This window comes from Canis aureus, chromosome 11, assembly GCF_053574225.1.
Source record: "Canis aureus isolate CA01 chromosome 11, VMU_Caureus_v.1.0, whole genome shotgun sequence".
In the NCBI taxonomy this organism is placed as follows: domain Eukaryota; kingdom Metazoa; phylum Chordata; class Mammalia; order Carnivora; family Canidae; genus Canis; species Canis aureus.
The window spans coordinates 64,488,588-64,512,997 of record NC_135621.1 but is presented as its reverse complement, the minus strand read 5'-3'; the positions used below and the strand labels follow the sequence as shown (position 1 = coordinate 64,512,997).

At 40.2% G+C, this 24,410-nt stretch overlaps 1 protein-coding gene across 4 annotated transcripts in view; it reads left to right on the top strand.

The window, feature by feature from the left end:
* Positions 1 to 6,045: 6,045 nt before the first annotated feature.
* XPO1 (exportin 1) overlaps positions 6,046 to 24,410 on the top strand; it is a 46,894-nt gene continuing 28,529 nt past the window's right edge. The window contains exons 1-4 of one of the 4 annotated variants that reach the window (XM_077915554.1): positions 6,046 to 6,841; positions 9,998 to 10,129; positions 15,277 to 15,378; positions 18,898 to 18,970. In XM_077915554.1, coding sequence (XP_077771680.1) covers positions 10,004 to 10,129; positions 15,277 to 15,378; positions 18,898 to 18,970 — 301 coding nt within the window. In that variant the 5' untranslated portion in view covers positions 6,046 to 6,841; positions 9,998 to 10,003. Of the gene's footprint in view, positions 6,842 to 7,289; positions 7,420 to 8,096; positions 8,237 to 9,997; positions 10,130 to 15,276; positions 15,379 to 16,485; positions 16,550 to 18,897; positions 18,971 to 24,410 lie in introns of those variants that run through there. The other 3 variants (XM_077915556.1, XM_077915555.1, XM_077915557.1) reach the window with 3 other exon arrangements.

Here is a 24,410-nt window from a genome sequence, read left to right as displayed (position 1 = left end):
TGTAGGTTTTGTTTCCTCAAATCCTCAGCATTTAGAATAGTGACCAGTAAATAAATACTCAATAGATTGATTGAATGAATGGATTAGTGTCACCTCTTCATTTCCTTTTTTTAAACTTACTTTTCTGATTCTCGTTGCCTAATAGGTAGTGATATGGCTAATACATGAAAGAAATGGCATATCTTTCCAGGCTACAGATACTAATTCCACCTTTCCTGGTGTTTTGTTTTGTTTTGCATCTTATACATTTTTATTTTTGACTTAGAAATACAACTCTGTGGTTTCCTCTATTCTGCTTGAGAACAATCCTGGCTAAATGAATTTCTCCATGAGTAGGAAAGTCTGGGACCCATTGTTGAATGTCACCTCATAGAACTGTATAAGTTTCTGACTGTCAGACTATAACTCTGAGACTTGGCAGCCTTGTCAGATGTTTTTTTTTTGCTATGTTCTCAAAAAGGCAATAACTCACTTGCAAGACAGTTGCTGATTCTGCTACTGATTAATTTGAAGTTTCATAGACTGCATATAGATTATTTGCTGAGGTCTTGGACACATAAGGAGATTTAGCTCCACGAACAGAATAGTTAGAATTTTCCATAAAGATTTTCAACATTAGGGCAGCCTGGGTGACTCAATGGTTTAGCACCGCCTTCTGCCCAGGGTGTGATCCTAGAGTCCCGGGATCGAGTCCCACATTGGGCTCCCTGCATGCAGCCTGCTTCTCCCTCTGCCTGTGTCTCTGCCTCGTTCTCTCTCTCTCTCTCTCTGTCTCTCATGGATAAATAAATAAAATCTTAAAAAAAACAAAAACAAAAGATATTTGACATTGTAAATTGATGTTGGTAGGAATAGGAGTATGCCTTCCCAGGTTAATTTTTTCTTGAATAGGGAGGGTATCCCTCTCTCCCACCTCCATGTCTGAGCATCATACACAATTGTACTGTTGTCCAGGGGCACCTGGGTGGCTCAGTCGGTTGGATGTCTGCCTTTGTTTCAGGTCATGATCCCAGGGTCCTGGGAGCGAGCCCCACGTCAGGCTCCCTGCTCATCCAGAAACTGCTTCTCCCTCTCCTTCTGCCTGCTGCTCCCTCTGCTTGTGCTCTCTCTCTTGCTGTCAAAAAAATAAATAAAATCTTTAAAAAAAAACAAACAGAACAATTATACTGTTGTACTGTTGTATAATTGTTGCATCGGTAATGGTTTTTTTTTTTTTTTTGGTAATGTTTTTTAAATCTGTGTTACATCAGTAATGTTTTGTAAATCTACATTGTGATGTGATATGCTATTTTAAGAGGTATTTTTAAGAGCAAATACAAAAAGAATTGCCTTATAAGATATTCACAGAGAAATATTTCTCCCAGCTTTTCCTTTTGGGTCTTACAAAGTTACAATTATGCCATAGAGATTCATTGGAAGAAAAATCCCATGGAATTGTGAATTTGTGCTCAACACATGAATACATGAGTCACACTCATGGTGTGTTCAGCCCAATGCCCATTTTTAATGACTGGTGGGAAGAAGTACATGTTGGAAGTCAGTGCTGTATCTCTGAGTGCAAAGCAGTATCAATTTTCTCAAGAGTGAGATAACCTATTCCATTATTAAGATATTAGGTTCACTGCATAGTCTAACTTTTTTTTGCTATATTATATGGACATTTAATCTTATTATTTGTGCATTCCTTGAAGAGCTCACCGTCAGATTGTCTTCAGAGCCAAAAGATTAAATTAAAATGCTTATTTTAGTCTGGTGTTATTGTAATAGCAAATATTTATGGCTTTGATAGGGATTAAACAGGCATGATTCACATATTGCGGTGGGTGTGTAAACTGATATAACCTTTCTTGGGGATATCTTGGTAGTACCTATCACAATAACAAATATAATGCCTTTCACATAGTTGTTACACTTCTAGGATGTTAACCTAGAGATATATTCACATTTGTGCCCAAAGATTAATGTACAGGGATATTCACTGTAGCATTATTTCTAAGAGGGAAAACCAGAAATGGCCCATTGTCTTCAGTGCGGGAATGGTTGAATCATTTATTGTACTGAGAAGATGGCAAAGGCTATGGGATTGTTAACAAGGGTGAAGTGGATTTATATATTCTTATGTTTAGTAAAAAGCAATTTATTGGGATGCCTGGGTGGCTCGGCGATCGAGCAGCTGCCTTTGGCCCAGGGCGTGATCTTGGAGTCCTGGGATCAAGTCCCTCATTGGGCTCCTTGCGAGGAGCCTGATTCTTTCTCTGTCTGTGTCTCTGCCTCTCTCTGTGTCTCTCATGAATAAATAAAATCTTAAAAAAAAAAGCAATTCACTGAACAATATGTATGGTATGATGTCATATGTGTTGAACAAAACACAAAGCAAATGTATTTATAAAGGCATAAAAAATACCTCAAAGCATAGAAAACCACAACATTAGTATATGTGCTGCTGAAGCGAGCACCTAAATCTTAATGATGATTCCTGGGCAAGAAAAAAATAACTGGGGGAATATATAGAAGGGAATTTTACTTTTTACTGTAGATATTTCTTTCTCTATTGTTTTCAATTGTTAGCCATGATCATGTATTAATTTAGTGGTGCCTGGCTGGCTCATTTGGTGGAGCACGTGAGTCTTGATCTTGGGATTGTGAGTTCAAGCATCATGTTGGATGTAGACATTACTTAAAAATAAAATAAAATAAAAATTTTTAAATAGAAATAAGTAGTAATTACTAAAAAGGAATTTATAAGCTTCTGTTTCTCTTATTTCTGATTAATGTTATTATTTTGTAAGACGTGAACTAGGTTCTAATGTTGACTCAACTACTGTGAAGAGATACGGACCTGTGTCTACATGTATGTGCAGTTGAAGAAGGGGAAATTAAGAGTGAGATTGCAAAATAATAACTATCTGATAGGGTTACTATGAGAGTTTAGTGAAATATTCTACAAAAAAGTCAGCCTGCTGAAGAGCTGGCAGGCACTCAATACAGTTTACTTACATTTCCTTATCCCTATCCCACTCCAAGGTTTGGAATCTGTTTGATTTCAATAAATTAAAGCGATGAAAAAAATATTAGCCATGTCAGACCCGTGTTCTGAATTTGATATTGAAAATACAGTGATCAAACATCTGCTCCCATCACTTCTTTTCACACTTGTTAATAACAAGCTGATATTGAACACTGCATTTTGCCTAATTCTAGGCAAAACTGATGAGCTAAATATTACATCTGATTCACAATAGTCAGACAGATATGACCTCCTAGGGGAGTATGATTTAAAGTGGGATGAAAAGAGACAAAGGGACTGCAAATAAGACTATTTGAACTTTACAATTCACACAGTGCTTTATAGGTCACATCGCTCCTTCATACCCAATTGATTCTTCCTGGATGAGACAGGCATTAATGATTCAGCCAGCTTCATTAAGTGGGTGAAATGGGTGAAAAGGAAACTGAGGCCCAAAGAGGTGAAGTGACTTGCCCAAGGTCACACTCTGAGCAAAGCCAGGTCTATTTTTTTTTTAATTTTATTTATTTATTCATGAGAGACACACACAAGAGAGGTACAGACACAGGCAGAGGGAGAAGTAGGCTCCATGCAGGGAACCGGACATGGGACTCAATCCCGGGTCTCTAGGATCACACCCCAGGCCAAAGGCAGTGCTAAACCGCTGAGCCACCTGGGCTGCCCTGAGCAAAGCCAGGTCTTACTCCTAGTCACTTTTTATTCCTATTATTTTGACATAAAAAAAAAAAAAAAATCAGTGGCCTGGTCCAGGACCTGAAATGTGTAGGGGAAAAGTTTTTTAAAAACATGACAGCTGGGTCACCTGGGTGACTCAGGCCATTAAGCATCTGCCTTCAGCTCAGGTTGTGGTCCTGAGGTCCTGAGACCAAGTTGAGTCCCACATCACGCTCATTTTATTTATTGATTCAGGAGAGACACACAGAGGCAGAGACACAGGCAGAGGGAGGAGCAGGCTCCATGCAGGGAGCCCGAAGTGGGACTCGATTCAGTGGGGTCTCCAGGATCACACCCTGGGCCGAAGGTTGCGCTAAACCGCGGAGCCACCTGGGCTGCCCCAATAAATAAAATCTTAAGAAAACAAACAACAACAACAACAAAACGACAGCTGCTGTTTTCCTGGTAATAGAATATAAATGTTCCAAATGACTACTGGATACCATGTAGGTTATGTATTATGGTCTGACATTATTCAGTTAGGCAGTGAATAAAAATCTTAGGCCTGAAAGTCACTCAATAAATACTGTTTTGGTAAATCCAAGAGTTGAGTTACAGAGGTTATTTTTATTGGAGGATGAAGGAGGTTTATGTGTGTGTGCGCCTTTTTAAAAAGATTTTATTCATTCATTTGCCAGAGAAGAGCACAAGCAGGTCGAGAGGGAGAGCGGGCTCCCCCTTGAGCAGGGAGCCCAATGTGGGTCTCGGATCCCAGGACCACAACCTGAGCTGAAGGCAGATGCTTCATGGACTGAGTCACCCAGGCAACCGGAGGGAGTTATTTATAAGATTTATTTATATGAGACAGAGAGAGAGAGAGAGAGAGAGAGAGAGACACAGAGAGAAGGGGGAGGATCAGAGGGAGAGAATCTAAAGGGTTGTGATCTCACAACCCTAAAATCATGACCTGAGCCAAGAGCTTAACCGAGCCACCCAAGCGCCCTGTGAGGGAGTTATTAAGTAGTTTTTGATGTTAGCCATTGTTCATTGTGAAGGAAGATCTGCCGTTGAAATTGCATTTTAATAAATCATCGATTAACCTCTTGGCACAACGGGCCTAGAACATCTTGGTGGGCTATTTGCCGTGTTTAAGCAAAGAAAAAAACCAGGAAAGCTGATTTGGAGGGCACGTGGGGACAAACAGCGAGTCAACCACGTGAGAGGCCACGTGCATGTGACTTCCATAGAAAATACTATTTGGGATGATGAAGAACGTGAAGGGCAGCTCTGCCGAAGAGAAGCCGCGGGTAGGGGCAGGGGCCGGCCAAGGGCGCCTGGTGGGGGGCTGCCGGCGAGCGCCCCGGCCCGGCACGACTACCCGCGCTACACCGATTACGGAGATCTCAGGGTCTTTGTTTCCAGCAAGGGCCGGTTGCTGGAGCAGCCAAATCCCAGCCCGGGGAGACGCCGAGTCAAAGCCTGAAGGAGCCTCGCTCAGGACACCTGGTGCCTGGTCCACGACTGAGATCCCGAGGCACCGGCCGTGCACGCCCCCACACTCGCCCGACCCCCCTCACCCCGCACTCCCGGCCCCCAACCCAGGCCTTTCGGACGGATCGGCGAGGTCCGGGCCTACGACCGGCCCCCGGGGCGCTCTCTCGGCTCCTTTCTCCCGCCCCTCCGCGATCGAAAAAACCACTGGGCGTGCCCGGCGTCCTCGCAGCGGGGCTCCCTCCCGCGGGGGCGGGTCCCGACCGCTGCGGGCTCCGGCCCCGCAGGCTGGCGGGAGCGGGCGGGGGCCGGAGCGGGAGCGGGAGTGGGAGCGGGAGCGGGCGGGGGCGGGCCGGCGCGGAGCCGGAGAAAGCCGAGCGGCCGCCGCCGCGCGCCGCGCTCAAACTCGCGCGGCTCCCAGCTCACGGGCGGCGCCGCACCCTCGCCGTCACCGAAGGCGCCCAGCCAATGAGCGGGCCGGAAAGGCCGGGCCTGCGGGCCAAGCCGCGGGAGGGGGAGCCGCGGGAGGGGGACGGGAAGTCGGGGGCGGGCTGCGCTTGATTGACAGGCGGCTCGCACCAATCCTCGGCGCAGCTCGTCGTCGCTCCCTTCGCGGCTGGGCTCGGCTCCGCGTCCCCCCTCCTCCGCCTCCCCCCCCTTCCTTGCTCCGCTACGACCCGCCCCGCTTCCCCTCCCCCACTCTGCAGGCAAATCGCTGCTGGAAAGAGGCGGGGGCCGAAGCGGCGGGCTCGTGTGGAGACTTGAGGTGGGATTGACGGGCGGCCTGGCCAATGAAACGCAGGCTGATGGCGCGGCTGTGGCGGGAACCGGCCAATGGGCGGGCGGGCTGGGGGCGGAGGCCCAGGTTCCAAACGCTCCGCGGCGCCATGGGCTGAAAACTCAACCGAGATGGAATCTCCCAGTCTGAACCGGTTTCAACCGGTTCCGAGTTTGAGGCACTAGGAGGAGGGGGAGAAGCGGCTGCAGCGGCCGCGGCAGGAGCAGCGGGAGCTACAGCATCAGCAAGAGCAACAGTAGCTACAGCCCCGGCGGCGGTGCCTGTTCCAGTCTTTGCTGCTGCAGTCCGTGCAACCACCCAGAGGGGGAGGGGGGAGCCACCAGTCGCTGAGAAGCAGGAGAAGGGGGGAAAGTTTAGGCGAGCCCGGGTGGGGGGGCCCAGCGCCGGAGCCGCGTGAGAGAGGGAGCCGTGTTTTGGTCGGGGGGAGTCGGACTGCAACTGGCAGCGGAGCGTCCCCCGGCCTTGTGGACTCTCTGCCCCCTACTCCTGCCGCTTCTGCTGCCGCCTGTGGCTGGAGGGTCCCCCTGGGGCTGAATCTTTGGGACTTGACCCCTTTCCCCTCCCCCTTCCCTCACTCCCCAGCCAGGCGGGAGCATTTATTCCACGGATTAATTCCCCTTCCTTTTTTTGCGGGGGGAGGGCGGGTGGGTGTGTGTCGTGGGGGTGTCCCTGAAATAGTAAATATTGTTGAGCTTTTTTTTTTTTTTTGGCCCTTATCTCCGTTGTTGTTTTTTTTTTTTTAATTTCCCTTTTTAAGGTGGGGAAAACTGTGAAACCCACCTTGATTTCCTCCCCTCTCCCCCCTCCCCACCTTCCCTCGCCCTAATCCCCCCGGCAAGGAAAGAAGCAGCAGTTGGTTCAATCTCTGGGTAAGTCGGCTGCGGCTCCGGGGCCGAGGGGCGGGCGGCGGCCGGGCGGGTGGAGGCCGGCGTGGGGCGCGGCGGCGGCGGCGGCGGCGGCGGCGGCGGCGGCGGGAGGCGAGCCCGGGAGGCGGCGGCGGGCCCACGGCGGAGCCCGCGATTGAATGGAGCCGCTTCTGCCGCTGGGGGATGGAGGCGGGGAGGCGGCCGCGGGAGGGTAGCGCTTGCTGGGCTCTCGGCGTGTGCGGGTGGCGGTGGAGGAAGGCGAGGAGCGTGATAGTGAAGCGGGGCCGGTGTGGGGGCGGCAGGGCTTCCCCAGCCCGGGGGGCTGGGGAGAAGTTGGGGTGATTTCAGGAACATCTCTGTAAATTATTAGGAGTGGAAGTTTCCAGAAATATTTAGTGCAGCAGCATTGAAACGTCCGCCTGCATCACGTGGCCCCTCGGTGGAGAGCTTGGGATCGGGGGAGGGAGGGGCTGCCGAGTCCCTCCTCCTCCTCCTCCTGCAAGGAAACTCGAAATCTTTTCTGATTTTTTTTTTTTTTTTTAAGCGGGGTGGGAGGCAGAGTAGGATTAGAAGTAGGAAAGGTTAGTGGATTGTTGAGGGTTCTGGAAGTGGGGTTCCGTGCTGTAGTTGGGGGGAGGGGGCCTGAGAGTGGGGCGATCGAATGGTTTCCTGCTGGCAGCGTGCGGCGGAGGATGCCCTGGTTCTGCTCCGCTCGCCCGTCTCCGAGCTTGGGGTGCGGCGGGGAGGGCTGTAGTAGAGGCGGCTTACGGTGTGCCCGGCCCGGGGCGCCTCGGCTCAGGCGGAGGCCACGCTGCCCGGGGACGCGGCGGCCGACTGGGGCGCGGGGTGGGCGGGGAGAGCGCGCGCCCCGGGTGCCGCGGCGGGGAGCGCGGCGAGGGCGGGTCTCCGCGGGGTGCGCGGCTGCTGAATGGGGCCGCGGCGGCCCGCTCGGCCCGGGAGCGCCGGGGTGGGTGTCTGAGCTAGTCCTTGGCGATCCCGAAGCGGCGGTCGCGGTCCGGATGGGGGCTGGCGGCCCCGCCGCGGGAGGATGCGGCCCCGCGCTCCCCGTGAGGGGGTCTCCGGGTGCAGCTCCCGAGGAGGCGACGCGGCCGCGGCCTCGCTCCCCCGCGGCGCCCGTTGGCGGCCGGCCCGCCCGGGTGTCTCCGCGTGTGGGACGCTGCTGGTAGTGGAAAGAATGTTTTGGAAGCTGCTTGATTTTGGGGGGGGGGGGCGGACTCCGTGTGCTTGGCGTGGACCAGAACGCCGCCATTTCTGCGCGGTTCAAGAATAGGCAGGTCATTCGGAAGGTAGCCTGGTTCTACGGCCGGCGCCCGCCGGAGTTGGCGCAGGCGCTGCCCGGAACCTGAGTGTTCGCAAGAATTGAGCTCGGAGAACTCTGTAAGGACAACGTACTTGAGCACGGGACTTTTTATAGTCAAATGGTTCTTTTTGTTTGGGTTGCTAGATTGCCAGAGGACGACATAGGAGGAAAGTTTGTTCTGTCCAATCTTTTAACCAAAAATTGAAAACTTTGGCCACGTACGTCTTGGTGCTTTGTGGGCACCTGTTTTTCAGCCTCAATTTTAAGACTGTTCTGATCCTTTAAAATTTTGTGGTGTTTGGTGGGAGGGAATGTACACGTTTGTTGGAATATACTTCCATTTTTATATTCATATTTAAAGACTTCTTGATGCACGTCTGATATTGTTAAAAACAGTAATAACTGCTATGTAATTTTTGGAGATCTCAGTTTTTGCTGTCAGTAACGGGTTGAAAGATTTCAGAGGAATGAGTCTTTGAACTCTTAGTTTTTCAATTTTTCCGTTATCCCTAACCTGACTCATTTCTTTACTTCTGATTTTTTTTTTTTGATAATTGGCATTAAGGAAAGCATTGGAGTTAAAATTGAAATTGCTGCCATTGTTATGAACATTTTTAAACTGCTCTCAAGTAGCCAAGAAATAACGTCTTTTTTCGTACCAAACATAATGTAATCAAATCCCACCCATTTCCTGATCCTGGAAGGTTCTTAAGAGGGGGGAGAAGTGGTGGTGACCAGCTGACCTTGTTGGGGCTAATAACTACGGTCAACCAGGGATTCTTAACCTGAGGTTTCATGCATGGCTTTCAAGGTGTCCTGGATTTTCTGTAATTGTGTATACAAAATTGTGAGTTTTAAAAAATTTTGGCAGGAGCTATCGTGTTGTTCAGATTGTAAGGCATCTTGACCCAAAAAGATTAAGGAGTACTGAATTAGCCAGTCAGACTCAAGTGGCATTGGCTTTGAAGAAAAAGCAAAGGAAAGATTTTTTTTTTTATAATGCTGGGCAACAAAATTGTGAATATGTGCCAGCATCTTGGATTAGAATCCTCTTAAAAGGATAACATTGCATATGAACTGGTAGGCTTTAGTCAGTACATTATGTGAGATAAAGAAGCTCACTTTTCTGTTATCCTAGAATTTTTTATTTGGAAAATAATTAGCAAACTTTTTATAGGTTTTTTAACCTTCCCAATGAATACCTGGAAATCTAAAACATTTTTTTGACACATTACCATAGTTTTTCTAGAATGTGTTCAGGGAATTTTAATCTCCAAATTCATTGAGGGTTGGAAGAAACAAATAGATGGTTTGAATATGAAAGTTTTAAGTTTTGCTAATCATTGGTGTGTACAAAAAGATTTGGATACCACATTTAACTTTCAGCATCTTCATGTTTTTTCAGCATATCTTAAAAATTAAGGTAGCGTACAGCAAAGGAAGCTTTTAATGAAATAGAAGATTCTACCTAGGAAGAGGGAGAGATCCACTTAAACTTATCTGTATTTAAAAATTTGAGAGTGAGACTTTGAACTGTGTCAATTATTAGAGCCATAAATTCCTAATGATAGTTTCATTAAAACAGGTTAGGGGTAATTTTATTTAAATATTAGTAGGGTTTTAAAATAGACCTTAGGAAAATTAAATGGACCTTAACAACTAAAGCATTTATGGAATAGCTATCTTCAGCATTTAGTCGCTTTTACTGTTCTTTAGGTAGTGTCTAAAATATTATAATACTTCTAGGAACATGGTTGAAGTAAAATAACTTGTAGAAAATTTCTGACTGATAATAACAAAATTTCATAGGCATCTTAAATTTTTTTCTTTATTTACAGTAATCTATGCCAGCAATTATGACAATGTTAGCAGACCATGCAGCTCGTCAGCTGCTCGATTTCAGCCAAAAACTGGATATCAACCTTCTAGACAATGTGGTGAATTGCTTATACCATGGAGAAGGAGCCCAGGTAAAGTAGCTGAGCAAAACTTTATAACATTATTGCAATGTAACGCAGTTATTCGGTTTCAAATATGATTTTAAATTATCACCTTTTAAAAAAATTTTCTGTAGTTTGTATTAAATTGGAGCTATATATTAACCGATGAGAAGCAAGTCTGGAGAAATTGTCTTATATGTGTTGTATTTTGACATGGTTAGAAGGAGATGTTTTGGAATATTCTGTCTTTAAGAAACCTTTCTTTACTGTATTAAATGTTTTACAGATACTAAAGGTTGTATATCTTTTATGTATGTAATATATTTGGAATTCAAGGATTCTTATATTTTTGAAACATTTTAATTACAGAAGTACTTTACAGATAAAACTTGTTTTAAAGGTCCAACAATATCTAACATCTTAAATTATTTGAATTTAAGACCTGCAAAACGGTATATTAATGTAGGCAGTTATCATACACATAACCGATATTTGATCAGTTTAGGGTTTTATTTTTTTAAAACACCTGGCTGAATGATAGACAAGCGTGTTGGTGTTTTTAGTTTGTTACAAGAAGCTAGACAAACTTGAATCTTCACTCTATAGAGTTAATCACATGAAGAGTTTTAAATCAGTAAAATTTTCTGTTGTTGGATTTAAAAGTCTTTTAAGGTGACGTGACAAATACCAGTATAATTTTTTTTTGCCAAATGTTGTATTCCTAGTAGATGATGTTTGGTTAGTAGTACGTATGAAGTTACTTATATCTTTAAGGTATGAGTTTATATTTGCATAGCACCTCACTGCTATCATACTTTTTAGAAACCTGAAAGGTAGAAATTGCATCTTATATAGATAGTCCAAAAAGTACGATGTGTGAATACTAGCATATGCATAAATATTTCCGTCCCTTTCTGAAATCCAACATTATTGGTTTTACTGTAATATAATAAAGAGAAAACTTAAAAGGGAGCCATAAAAGTTGTATAAGTGGTAAAAATACTCTGCACTTTTTCTAAGATTGGTCCAGTTTTATAACTGCTAGGGGCTTTTGGTCTGTGTTCTTGTCTCCAAAAAGCCTTCCTGAGAAGTTATTCCATAAAGTATTGTGTTTGTACAACTACATATACCATGTAGTTGTTTCTTTGTGCTATACATGCAACATGGAACTTTAAGCTTCATTTCACTCTAACATGTATGTATAGAAAAGCAGCTGCTTTTGGAAGAAAGTATGGAAATAAAGTTTGGCTCAACTTTGAATATATTGGAAGCACAGGTCTTGTAGACATTAGGAAGATGGGCATGTAATTTTGTCACATAGCTGCTACTGCTGTTTAAATATTTTTTTTTTTAACATGGCTTACAGCATATCTAAAAGTTCGATTAAATGAAGAGACTTGTTAGGCTTATAACTAAGAAGTAGCAGTAGTTTTTATCATGGAGAATATATTGGTGGGGGAGTACCTGGCTGGCTCACTTGGAAGAGCATGCAACTCTTGATCCCACAAATGTGAGTTCAAGCCTAACGTTGGGTGTAGATTACAAAAAAACAAAAACAAAAAAAAACAACTTTAAAAAATATATATTGGTGATGTTGCTTTTAGTGATATTTCACACTATTGAGATTTAATGATTTATTTAAAATTTGATTTTTAAATGAAATGTAGACTTGGAAAAGTGTTCTCTATTAAGGCAAAATAAACTTTCCCAAAAGTAAGAATTTTATGCCTAGTTGTATTATGACAAATTACTTGCATAAAGATAGGCGCAAATTGATATTTATTATAGTTATAGATAGGAAGAAACAGTCTTAGAGCTTGAAGTTAGCTAAGACTCTTTTTTCTAAAAGGGTGTCTTTACATTTCTAGTTCACTGTGTTTATCATATGCCCCCTCTTTAGGGGGCTTGTGAATAAAAAGAAAAAAGCTGTAGTGGAAAACATGTTTTTAGTGATAGATGTCTTAATTTTATTCCAGTAAATTTTCTAGTCCTTGCTCCAGAGTTTCAGCTACAAAGTTATCTACCTCACAGGAGTGGAAGATGGTAGGGTTTGTAAAAGCACCTGTTATGGTGCCTGATACTTAGAAGGCATTCTGTTTAAAGGGTACTTTAGGAAGTATAAGGAAGATGTAGCGTATGTCTTGTAAACTCATTGTTTTAAAATATGGTATGGTTTTTAATTTTTTTTCCAGTCTCTTAAAATATGTGCTAAATATGGCAACTGTAGAAATTACACTAATTAAATATTAAAACTCCTAGAAATATAGTTTTTTTTTTTAATGGAGTACATAATTTTGGAGAGGAAAAATTAGAATGGTGCCTTTTAATCTGTACCCAGAGCTTGTGTCCAAATGGGCAATATAGAAGGATATTTAACACTGTAACATTAGGACTACCTTCTCTTATAAGTATTTTTCTATTTTTAGCCAAGTTGGGCAGTCAGGAGAAAAAATAATATGGAAGAGTTGAGTGTTTTCTCCGATACTGTGTTAAGTGACTTGAACTCTTAATCTATTGCTTAGCAACTAAAATACTTTCACTGTTGAGTAAGTAACACAGGGAGATACCAAATTTTCTCCTTTAGTTTCCTTTTGTGTCTTTTTTGACCTCTCCAGGAGTTTTAAGTTAATAAAAAATTATGTAAGGATAGTGAGGTTAGGACAAAATAAAGACGCTAAGATGCAAGTAACTAGAATTGACTTTAAAAAGTAAAAGGACAACTAAAAAAGACATGATTTATGCAGAGTTTTAATGAATGGTAATAGTGTGGCAAGTATTGACTTACGTGTACAATGGTCATCATTTCAAAAGCTCTGAAAGAGTATCTTGACCAAGTAACTTTTACTAGGTGTAGATCTTTGATATACCTCACGCTCTTGATCGTTTTATTTTATGTGCAAGACTATAACTAGTGAAAAATTACTAGATCTGGCTAGATATTCTCCCAGAGAATCAAAACATGGCTGAAGAGTGCTTTGCCCCTACATAACTGTTCTTTCTGTTTTTTGTCATTATATAGCATAATTATAATTCCTTTTTTTTTAATAATTCCTTAATTAAAACTATCAGTCCCTTAACAAATTCAAATCAAAATACATATATTTTAAGAGCTTATACTTTAGCTCTAACCTATACTTTTAGGTTGGAACCCAGGCAACTGGTTTTTCTTCCAACTTACATGTTGGTTCTTGCCAAGGTACAGAACTGCTACTTAAATTAGTGGATATATATTTCCAGTTTTCTTCTATATTTTATTTTATTTTAACTTCCAGTTTTATTCTAAACAAGAAGCATTGTATATCGCTAGTTGGTTGATGGGGGAAATTACTCTGATACCTAAGGAAAATAATTCTTAACATCAAAACCAATTTTTTTTTTTTTTTTTTTGTAAGTTGGAATAAAAGTTAAGTTAAAGGCCATTATGAGGTATCTGCCAGAGATGGTTTGAATTGGAATGCTTTCCCCCTTTTTGATGCTTACTTTATAACCCAAAGAATTAAACCCTTGGTCAAGTTGAATCAGTCTAACAAAGGTAACTGACAAATTTTTAAATTCTCAAACTTTGCTTATGTGTGATAGAAATAGGTAAAAAGGTAATTAGGATCCAGTTGAGCTACAAAACTGCCTTTAAAGATGAGAAGATTAAGCTGTTTCTTACTGAAAACAATAGAATTAACAGCCTTTGGTAAAATGTGTTCATAACATTAAAAAACTATAATGGTTAAAATGAAGAAACGAGATACATAGTGTCCATGTGGCTAGATCTCCCAAACTTAATTGTTATACCTTACAATAAAGCTAAGGGAAAGTGTCAAATGAGAAGAGCACATTGTAGTATCCTGTAAGCAAAACCCCTTCCTCTCCCCAGGCTCCTTGCTCAGTGCAGAGTCTGCTTGAGATTCTCTCTCTCTGCCCATCTCCTTGCTCTCACTCTTCCGAGTGCATGCTTTCTCTGGAAGATCTTTTAAAATTTTTTTAAAGATTTTATTTATTCATGAGAGACATACAGAGAGAGGCAGAAACGTAGGCAGAGGGAGAAGCGGGCTCCATGCAGGGAGCCCCATGTGGGACCCAATCTCGGGACTACCGGATCACTCCCTGAGCCAAAGGCAGACGCTCAACCGCTGAGCTACCCAGGCATCCCTCTAAAATGAATAAGATCTTTAAGATAGAACAAAGTTTTCAAAATAAGTTAGGAGTTGGTGTGAAATTTAGAAGACTCAGAATGGGGAAAGAGGGTGTATTTACAATACATTTAAGAGACTTCTGGGGCACCTGCGTGGCTCAGTTGGGTAAGTATCTGCCTTCAGCTCAGGTCATGGTCCCAGCCAAGGCCCTAGGATAGAGCCCCACAGAGCCCCACCTCAGGTTCTGCTCCACGGGGAGCCTGCTTCTTTCTCTCCCTTTCCCTCTCCCTCTGCCTGCCACTTCCCCTGCTTGTGCTCTCTCGCTGTCTCTCTGTGTCAAATTGATAAAATATATTTTTTTAAGATTTTATTTATTCATAGAGACAGAGAGGGGCAGAGATACAGGTAGAGGGAGAAGCAGGCTCCATACTGGAAGCCCGATGTGGGACTCTATCCCAGGTCTCCAGGATCACACCCCAGGCTGCAGGCGGCGCTAAACCGCTGCGCCACTGGGGCTGCCCGATAAAATCTTTAAAAAGGAAAAAAAAAAGACTTTTTAAGGGTTTCAGAGCCTTGTTTTTTATATCTATGGGTATTTGAGGTTTGTGGCTTTACTTAGTCCTGGTTTTTATCAGTCTTCTCATGAAATAGATTTTTATAGGTAAAGTTTGTTTGAGATATCTTGGTAACTTCTAAGGCAAGGGATACCATTATATAATTATCTAAGTATATGTGAATTTTTATATGTTGCCTTCAGTTGATTGTAAGTGCTGAGACTCCTTTACATTAGAGAAGTCTTTGTTAACATCAGTTGAATTTAAGTGACATTTTGAGAATACCAAATAGATGGCAAAAAAAAAAAAAACTTTTAAAGGGATACGTGTTCCGATAATGGATACGTTTATTTCTATATGGAATAATTATTTCTTGAGTATTTCAGAAAGTTAATATATAATCACAGCCCTATTTAGGATTTGTGTCTTGTTCAATACCATTTTAATGATTAAAAAGAAAAAGTGAGCTTAAAATTATTTTTATATAACATTTTAGCAAAGAATGGCTCAAGAAGTACTGACACATTTAAAGGAGCATCCTGATGCATGGACAAGAGTCGACACAATTTTGGAATTTTCACAGAATATGAACACGAAAGTAAGCAAGTGGTGGTTTTAAAATCCATTATTTCTTCTTTTCTTCCAGTCAAAAACTTTGAGGAAGGTATCTCATTTTTAGTATTAGCATTTGTTATCTGAAATTATTTAATATTGTTAACTTATTTCAAAATTTATTCTTACATAGAATTAATTCTTGCAAATAGTCCTAAGAATTATGAATGAAGTTTTGTAATTGGGACTAGTATGCAAGGTGGCTTTTTTGGTGGTTTTTTTTTTTTTTGTTTTTGTTTTTTTGTTTTTATAATGTATACAGATCTAAGTAGCATAAATTCTGAATGTTATTCAGAGATGAAACATAACATCAAAGGAATTATTTTGGGCAAGTAATCAATATAATACAGGCTAGGCACCTCCAACACCAAGTGGTGTGGGCAGCATAAAACCCTGCTCCATGGTACCAATGCTTTTAATGGGACAGCACTCAGTTTTTATTTGCAATTGAAGAATGTTATAATTTGGGTCCTTTTTTCCTAGTTTGAACAGAAGGGTTGATCAAAATGTGTTTTGACTGTTTTAGGCTTGATGATTCACACTTCTCTTTAAACTGCCTTAAAGTAATAAAATACCATGCATGGCATTCTGTTTAATACACACAAGGTTTCCACTTGGTATACATTGTGTTAAAACAGAAAATAGCCATTTTCACATCTGTTTCTGAAATCAGACTGTATTAATTAACAGTTTTAAAATATTAATTAGTTTTGGCATCTTGTAAATTTTAGGGCAAAAATACAGTCCAGAACTTCCTCAAAGTGCTAACCTTAAGTAACATAATAGTGTTTGCCTGTTTGCTTGCCTGGTAAATTTTGCTTTTTATACTGACAGACATTACTAATGTTTAAGTTGATTTATCAACAGTATTTTTAAAAACTCAAATTTGTCTTGTGAAAAATGAGATGATTAGAGGAACAGAAAGAAAGCAACAGGTAAAGAATTCTTCAATTTACATAAATTACAAATGATTTGGTGCTAAATTTATGCACTATGACATTTGGCTTTTATGCAATCATTTTTTTTTCTTTAAAGATGTTAACACTACCTGATATTAATCATAATGTTCCATTATGTTGATTGCTTGTAATAGGAAGAAAAGGGGTGTCTTCCTGTGCAACTGACACAGCTAGGCTTTGACGGCAGGCCTCCACAAGGTCTACCCTTTTGATTCCCTTTAACTGAATTCTGTTCATCAATTGTTTTTGTTTCATGGGCGGTGGGAGGGGAAAGGGGAATTCAATGCATAAAAATAAGTATTTCTAAGGGCTCAGTAGAAATTTCTACCATAGGGATCATTTCATGCATTTATTTTTTCATTTAGTCTTTGCTGTTATCTGTCCCTCATCTTCATAACTCAGCAGTGGATTTCTCAAGTCCTGAGATGTAAAGCAGAAATGTAATTCATTCTTTATAGTGGTGTTTGGATTATTTGTGGATATTTCCAGAGTAGACATTTATCATTGGTCCTCAGATTTAGCTAGCACCTAAGGATTTTTTTTTTAAACAAAATACTCTTTCAAAAAATGTGAATTCTCTTCATATGTAGTCTTAATATCTAGGTGAGGTTGTGTTAGGTTGCGGTTTAGGATATTATGAAGGTGATCTTTGTATTCCTTTGACTTATGGAAAGTTGTTTTTTTTTTTTTTTTTTTTTATGGAAAGCTTTTATTGGGTTTACTGCCTTAGCTGGTATGGCAGAAAGGAAAATACGAATTGTATCTTCAGCAAGCTTATGATACATACCTTTTTACAGTTGGAGAAAGGACTAAAGGTTAGTAAATAGGTAATTTAGGTAACAAAGTATCAAACATAAAGGAAGCAGGGTGGTAGTGTAAGCTGAAAAACACTGGCTAAATAGGGTGAAGTTATCACTGAGGCTCTTGGTTCTTGAAGTGGTATATATTTTTTTTATTTTCTTTTGAAGTGGTATATTTATGGTGGATTTTTAGTTTTTTAAAGATCTTTTTAATTGGTGGAGAATTAATGAGGATATATATTCCATGTAGTAAGAAGTGTATCGTTTTGACTCAGTAAAACTAGTGTCATTTCATGTCTATAAAACTTAAAGTTTTTAGAGTAGTGTGTTCTCAGAAGTTAATTTAAAATTTCAGTTAATCAAGAAACCTTTTTTTGCCTATTCTATTTTTCTGAGACTTAGACTTATAAAGGGGTTGTAAACGAACAGGTTAGAAAGTTTCAGTATTTACTGCTGATTATGAAACCCTTTAATGGTATGAAATTTGTAATTTCAGAATTTTGCTTTGGCTTTGTTTTTATTTTGGAAGTCTTTATAAGGAATGTTCTGCAAATGTAGGATTTTAGTGGAAATGGCAAAATTTTTTTTAAGTATAAAATGTTGAAAGAAAACAGCAAAAACGTTTACTATTGAGCACAATGTAGTTCGGGACAGTCTATATTGTGCTTTGGATAAAATGAGCATTCACATGATCCCTTTGGTTGAAATACTAATGCTCCTATTTTATTGTGTGATGACTAACCATTTTAAAGATGAACTCTTATTCTCAGCCAAAACTTGCAATCTGAGGTTCTGTGTCTATATGAATGAGTTTACCTTTCAGGTATTATAGTTCATTCTTCCCTGATTCAATCAATTGAAACATACCACAACAATTTTGTCCCTTTTCTTCCTCCTGTCTATCCACACTAATTGGTCATAGTAATAATTTTGGGTAGTAACTCCTATAGCATTATAAATTATTGTGAACGTTGTTGACTATTTAGAGTGAGTAATCAGCAGGAGGGACAAAATGGCTTGAAAGTGGTATCTGTATTTATTAACTTTCTCATATTTTTAGTTACGACTTTTATATTTAGGAAGGAATACCTGAAAGGTAAATACAGATTGCAACATGCGTTTGTATATTATTTTTGACTGTGCACAAAAGTTTATCTTTAAATTAGTAGAAATAGCAAATGTAAGGGTGGGATTAAAATTTAAAATTAAACCCGTGGGCTGTCTTGCTGCTCCTTAAGTAACACACCAGTGATGTTTGTAAACACTTTCTATAGAAAGTATCTGTGACAATACTTTAATACTTGGCCAAGAGCTTACAACTCCTAGAGGATGGTAGGAAGCTTGAGAGCATCCAAGCTGCTAAATTCTTAGGAGCCTGGTTGTGTTAAAGTACGTGAGCCTATGAGCAGTCATTTATGCTGTGAATTCATATTTGGCTGCTACTTTTCCTTCTACAGATAAGCCCATTTGGCTGCTTAAAGGGCTTTTTATTTGGTTCTTCCTCCTGGTGTGAGCATGTATAAACAGCAGGACGTTAAATAGATAGTAAACAATAAAATGAGGAAAATGCATGAAAACTCAGTATATGGGTGAATAGATCCTTGTTTAATATATGTAATTAAACTTGGTAGCATAATGTTTTTGAAACTTTAGATGTAAATGTGTGAATGTCTGTCCATTTGTGAATCCTAAAAGTTGCCAGTATTATAGCAATATATTCACATGTTTCTATTCTCCCATTTTCAGTATTATGGACTACAAATTTTGGAAAATGTGATAAAAACAAGGTGGAAGATTCTTCCAAGGAACCAGTGTGAAGGTAGGAAAATGTTTTAAATAATTGTAAATTCAGAATTTTACTATTTTGACATTTTTATTATAGTTGAATATTGGGTGGGGGTGTTAAATCTTTAATAGTTTATTATGCTCTGATGGAAATTACTGCTTTTAGAGCCTTTGTCATGTGGCAGGGCAGGTTCTATTTATATTTGGGGCAGGGGAGGAAAAAGGTTGTTCTTTGGGAGAGAGAGGAGACCAAAGTGGTCAAACTGTTCACAATAAAAGCTGTGGTGAAACAATATCAATTAGGACTATGACTGAAGTGGATGAAATTTTGTTATATATTCTTATCCGTGGTTTTAAGTTTGCCAAACAGTAATCGATGAGTGATAAGTATCGTAGCACATTAAATAGTACATAAATTTAACAGAGCAAAGGAAAAACAAGGTTTTAAAAATCACAAAACTTGGGGCTCCTGGGTGGATCAGTCTGTTAAGCATCCGACTCTTGATCTCCACTTAGGTCTTGATCTCAGGGTTGTGAGTTCCAGCCCTGAGTTGGGGCGCACAGGGCATGGAGCCTGCTTAAAAACAAAAAAATCACAAAGCTTTACCTTTGGAAATTCTGGGGCTGCTTTAGAAGAAACCAACTTTTAGATCAGGGGAAGAAAAGAAAATGAAGATGTGCTGGTGCCTGTTGTCATAATTAACTTTTACTCTTTAACTGTCTCAACTAGTTTAAGAAACTTAGAACAAGTATAGTGTCTTGGAGTATATTGATGCAGTTACTTACTGTTTTCATATTCTACCTCTATCATCTACTTTATATCACTTGTTTGTTTAATCTCTGAAAAATACATAAATATAAGCCTGGTCTTAAGTGTTACTATGGGTAGCCGTTTTTGTTTTCCTTTTAAGTTTGTATTAAAATAGGTCTCCTTTATTTGACTGTTGGTCTTTAATTCTGTCTTTCACTTGCTTTCTCATGTCATCTTTATGGTGGGAAAGTGACCTGGATTTACTCAGCTAGTCTTTATCTAGAAAGTTGGTATCTTTTTAGCATGTTTAGAGGTAAGACAGTTTTTAATGGCAATATCCTTACTGTACCATAAACCATAGAATAAGAATGACAGTACAGGGGGAAGTAGTGCCTCCAAAAAAGGTTCCTATTTAAATGTTTTATTTTGGGTTGAAACGTTCTAGATGATGTTGTGTGACCTCTTAAGGTAATGAGTACAGTTTGGCTGTGTGGCCCAAATAGATCCTCCTTATTTTGCCATTGCTCTTTAGGGATCTTAGGTGCGGCTCTTGTTCCTCGGCTGCTGTTGGTTAAGTATCTTGTTTCTAAACACCTAGACCCCTGCCTCTTCTCACATAACGATTGTACTAGATGGTCCTGCAATATTTTTTCCGGCTTTAAAAAGGTTTAAAATCATACTGGCTTATCAAGTTCATGGGTTCTATTTGTTACTAACGGTCTCCCTGAGGATTTGACATTTTTAGCTTTCTACACAAATGGGAGTTGTATGTTTTGGTTTTTATCCTAAAGACATAGTAGCTTTCATATTTATGCATAAGATTCAAATGTACACATACTCCACGGTACATAAGACTTTTGAAAAATGTATCACATTTCAAAAAACTGGAGAGAGGTGGTGGTTATTCTGCCTGACTTAAAAAAGAGTTCTGTTTCACGCCTGTGTTCCTGTTCTGTGTTAGTGAGACACTTCTTTCTCTGCAAACAGTACAGTTGGCCCCTGAACAGCATAGGGGTCGGGGTACCACTACCACCACCACTTCCGTGCAGTTGGAAATCCATATATAACTTCCGACTCTCCAAAATAGAACTACTAAGAGCCTGCTGTTGACTGGAAGCCTCACCATTGACCGTTGATGAGCACTTGTTTTGTATATGCTATGTATTACATACTATATCCTTATGTAACATAACCTTTCTGGAGAAAAGGATGTTATTGAGAAAATTGAAGAGAATATACATTTACAATACTGTATGTATATTTTAATGCACAGATGAGTGGATCTGTCCACTTAAAGTCTGTGTTGCTCAAACACCTGTATCTATAAAAAAGATTTATCAGAATCACCTTTCACAGGTGTTTCTCCTCAAGACTAGTAATAAGATTAAGTGTGGTATAAACTTTCTAAAAGTACCTGAGTTACTTTACTGCTCATATAATGGTTACCATTATCAGTGAGGTCATTATATGGAGGAAGAAGTGTGGTATAACTTCTAGGATCTGTAACAGGCTTATTAGAGGAGCATGTAAGGGGCGCCAGGGTGGCTCAGTTGGTTAAGCGTCCAGTTCTTGATACCGGCCGGCTCAGGTCATGGTCCTCAGGGTCTTCTTGTCCCTCTCCCTATGCTCCTCCCCCCTCACTGTGCGTATATTCTCTCGCTCTCTGTCAAATAAAATCTTTTTAAAAAGGAAGAACATGTTAAATGTCTCCCAGAGAATGTTTGTGAACTTGATTTAGACAACCATAGCCTTGCACGATGTATTAGTAATTTGTATTTTTAAGGTAAAAAATACAGTGCTGTATTAATTTGTAATAATTTTCAACATTGTCAATCCTGAGAGGCTTCTCTAAATCTTAAGATTTTGTATCTCACAAAATACACTCACATTACTGCATGTTACTTTTCCTTCCTCTTTAAAGTATTGGGAGTAAATTTGTACAACCCACAAAAATAGTGTATATAGTTTTTTGGTCTGTAACTCTTAGAACTGTTGTCTCCGTTTAACTATTCCTTGTCCAACTTGCTTAGCATATATATTTATTTGCTTGGTACATACATTGTGTATCTGCTTTGTAGAAAGCGGTAGTAGGAATTAAGAGTGTAAATATATCCCTATATCAAAGTGGGAAATAATACACGTATGGAGAAAAAAGGTTAAATTAGGTATATATAGTGAGCGCTACTCTTGTTAAAAGAAGGGAATAATGATCATATTGGGCCCTTGAAATGAACTCCTTTATGCAAATGGGAGTGCTAGATGTATTTTAAAGGTAGAATACGGGATCCCTGGGTGGCGCAGCGGTTTGGCGCCTGCCTTTGGCATGATCCTGGAGTCCCGGGATCGAATCCCACGTTGGGCTCCCGGTGCATGGAGCCTGCTTCTCCCTCTGCCTGTGTCTCTGCCTCTCTCTGTCTCTCTGTCTCTCTCTCTCTCTCTCTCTCTGTGACTATCATAAATAAATTTAAAAAAAAAATTTTTTTAAATTAAAAAAAAAAGGTAGAATAGGTTTGACCAATATCTTAAGTTATTTAAGATAAATAACTTAAATCTTTTCCAATCTAGCGTTCTTTTAATCTACTTTCAGGTTCTTGTCCATAAGTATATGTTAGATTTTCTCCTTTCCTTTTTCTTTTTTCTTCTTTTTTTTCTTCTTTTTTCTTTTCTTCTTTTTTCTTTTTCTCTTTCTCTTTCTCTCTTTCTCTTTCTCTTTCTCTCTTTCTCTCTTTCTCTTTCTTTTTCTTTTTCTTTTTCTTTTTCTTTTTCTTTTTCTTTTTCTTTTTCTTTTTCTTTTTCTTTTTCTTTTTCTTTCAATGGCATTAGCAGTTTTCCCTTTAGTCTAAGGCATTCTGCCAGGAAAATCCCTGACAATTCTAAATTCTAGACTGAGATAGATGTTTATTTCTCTTAGTGTATCCTGTTCTGGTGGATCACGAATGAAATTTCAAAAGGCAGAATACACAACAGATAAAAATTAGCCAAGTAAAAGTGTTTCAGAAACATTAAATTAGGGACGCTTGGATGGCTCAGCGGTTTAGCGCCATTTAGCGCCACCTTCAGCCCAGGGCTTGATCCTGGAGCCCTGGGATGGAGTCCCATGTAGGGCTTCCCGCGGGGAGCCTGCTTCTCCCTCTGCCTGTGTCTCTGCCTCTCTCTATTCGTGTCTCTCATGAATTAATAAATAAAATCTTTTAAAAGATAAAGTTAGATTTTAATTTTTAAGAAGGGAGATAGAGTCTCATAATCTAACGTCTAACAAATTTAGATTTATGTAACAAAATTACTAAATTTCTCTGGTTTTTATTATTTTGCTTTAGGCTAGGAAAGTATTTACATTTGATGTTTTCCCTCCTCACCATAGCATTTTACACACGTGGCTGTCATTCCCCTACCCCCAAATAAATAAGCTTAATGATGTCAGGGATCCAAGAATGTTGATTACATATTCCCCCTCTTTTAAGATTTTATTCAGTTATTTATTTGAGAGAGCAAGCACAAGCAGAGTGTGTTGGGGGGGGGGGAAGGGCAGAGGGAGAGGAAGAGGCAGGCTTCTGCCAAGGAAAGAGTCCAGTGCGGGGCTGGATCCCAGCACCCTGGAATCATGACCTGACCCAAAGGCAGATGCCCAACTAACTGAGCCACCCAGGTGCCCCTGCTGAATGCATTCTTATGCTTGGTATATAATTTACTCCATGAATCATTGCCGTTAGTGTTCCCCAATTTACTTCATTCCTCTACTTCAAGGGCCTAATAAGTTCCCTAATACTTTTGCTCGTGCATATATGTAAATTATATGTTTACATAAAATATCTTTGAAGTTCTGAAGCAAATATTTTCAAGTTATAGGTCAGACTCCATTTTTCACTGGAAAAAATGGAGAATTTTTATTTTAACTAAAATTTTTTTTTTTTGCAGTGTAGTTGATTTTTAATGTTTTAGTTTCAGGTGTACAACATAATGCCATGCTCACAAGTGTAGCTACCATTTGTCACCATACAATGCTATTATAATATCATTGTATTTTCTGTGCTGTACTACACTTTTATCGTTGTGACTTAGTCATTTTTTACTGGAAACCTGTACATTCCAGTTCCCCTTACCCCTTTTGCCCATCCACCTAAACATCTCTCTAGTAACTACTAGTTTTCTCTGTATTTTTGGGTCTATTTCTGCTTTGTTTTGTTTTTTTATTTTTTTAGATCCCACATATAAGTAAAATGGTATGTTGTCTTTTTACTGTCTCACTTTATTCACTTAGCATTTTATCTTCAAGAACTCATTCTTTTTGTACTATTCTATTGTGTGTATGTGTCCCCACATTTTTTTTTTCCATTCATCTGTCGATGGACACTTTCGGTTGCTTCCGTATCTTGGCTATTGTAAATAATGCTACAGTAAACAATAGGGGTACATAGATCTTTGTGAATTGTTTTCATTTTGAGTAAATACCCAATGGTGGAATAATGGGATCATATGGGATTTATAATTTCTTGAGGAATCTCCACACTTTTCTACAGTGGCTGCACCAGTTTACCTTCCCATCAGGGGTGCAGGAGGATTCCTTTTTCTCCGTATCCTTGCCAACACTCCTTAGTTCTTGTCCATTCTGACAGATGTAAGATGATCTCATTGTGGTTTTGGTTTGCATTTCCCCGGTGATTAGTGATGTTGAGTATCTTTTCATGTGTCTGTTTGCTATTTGTTTTCTTTGGAAAATGTCTAT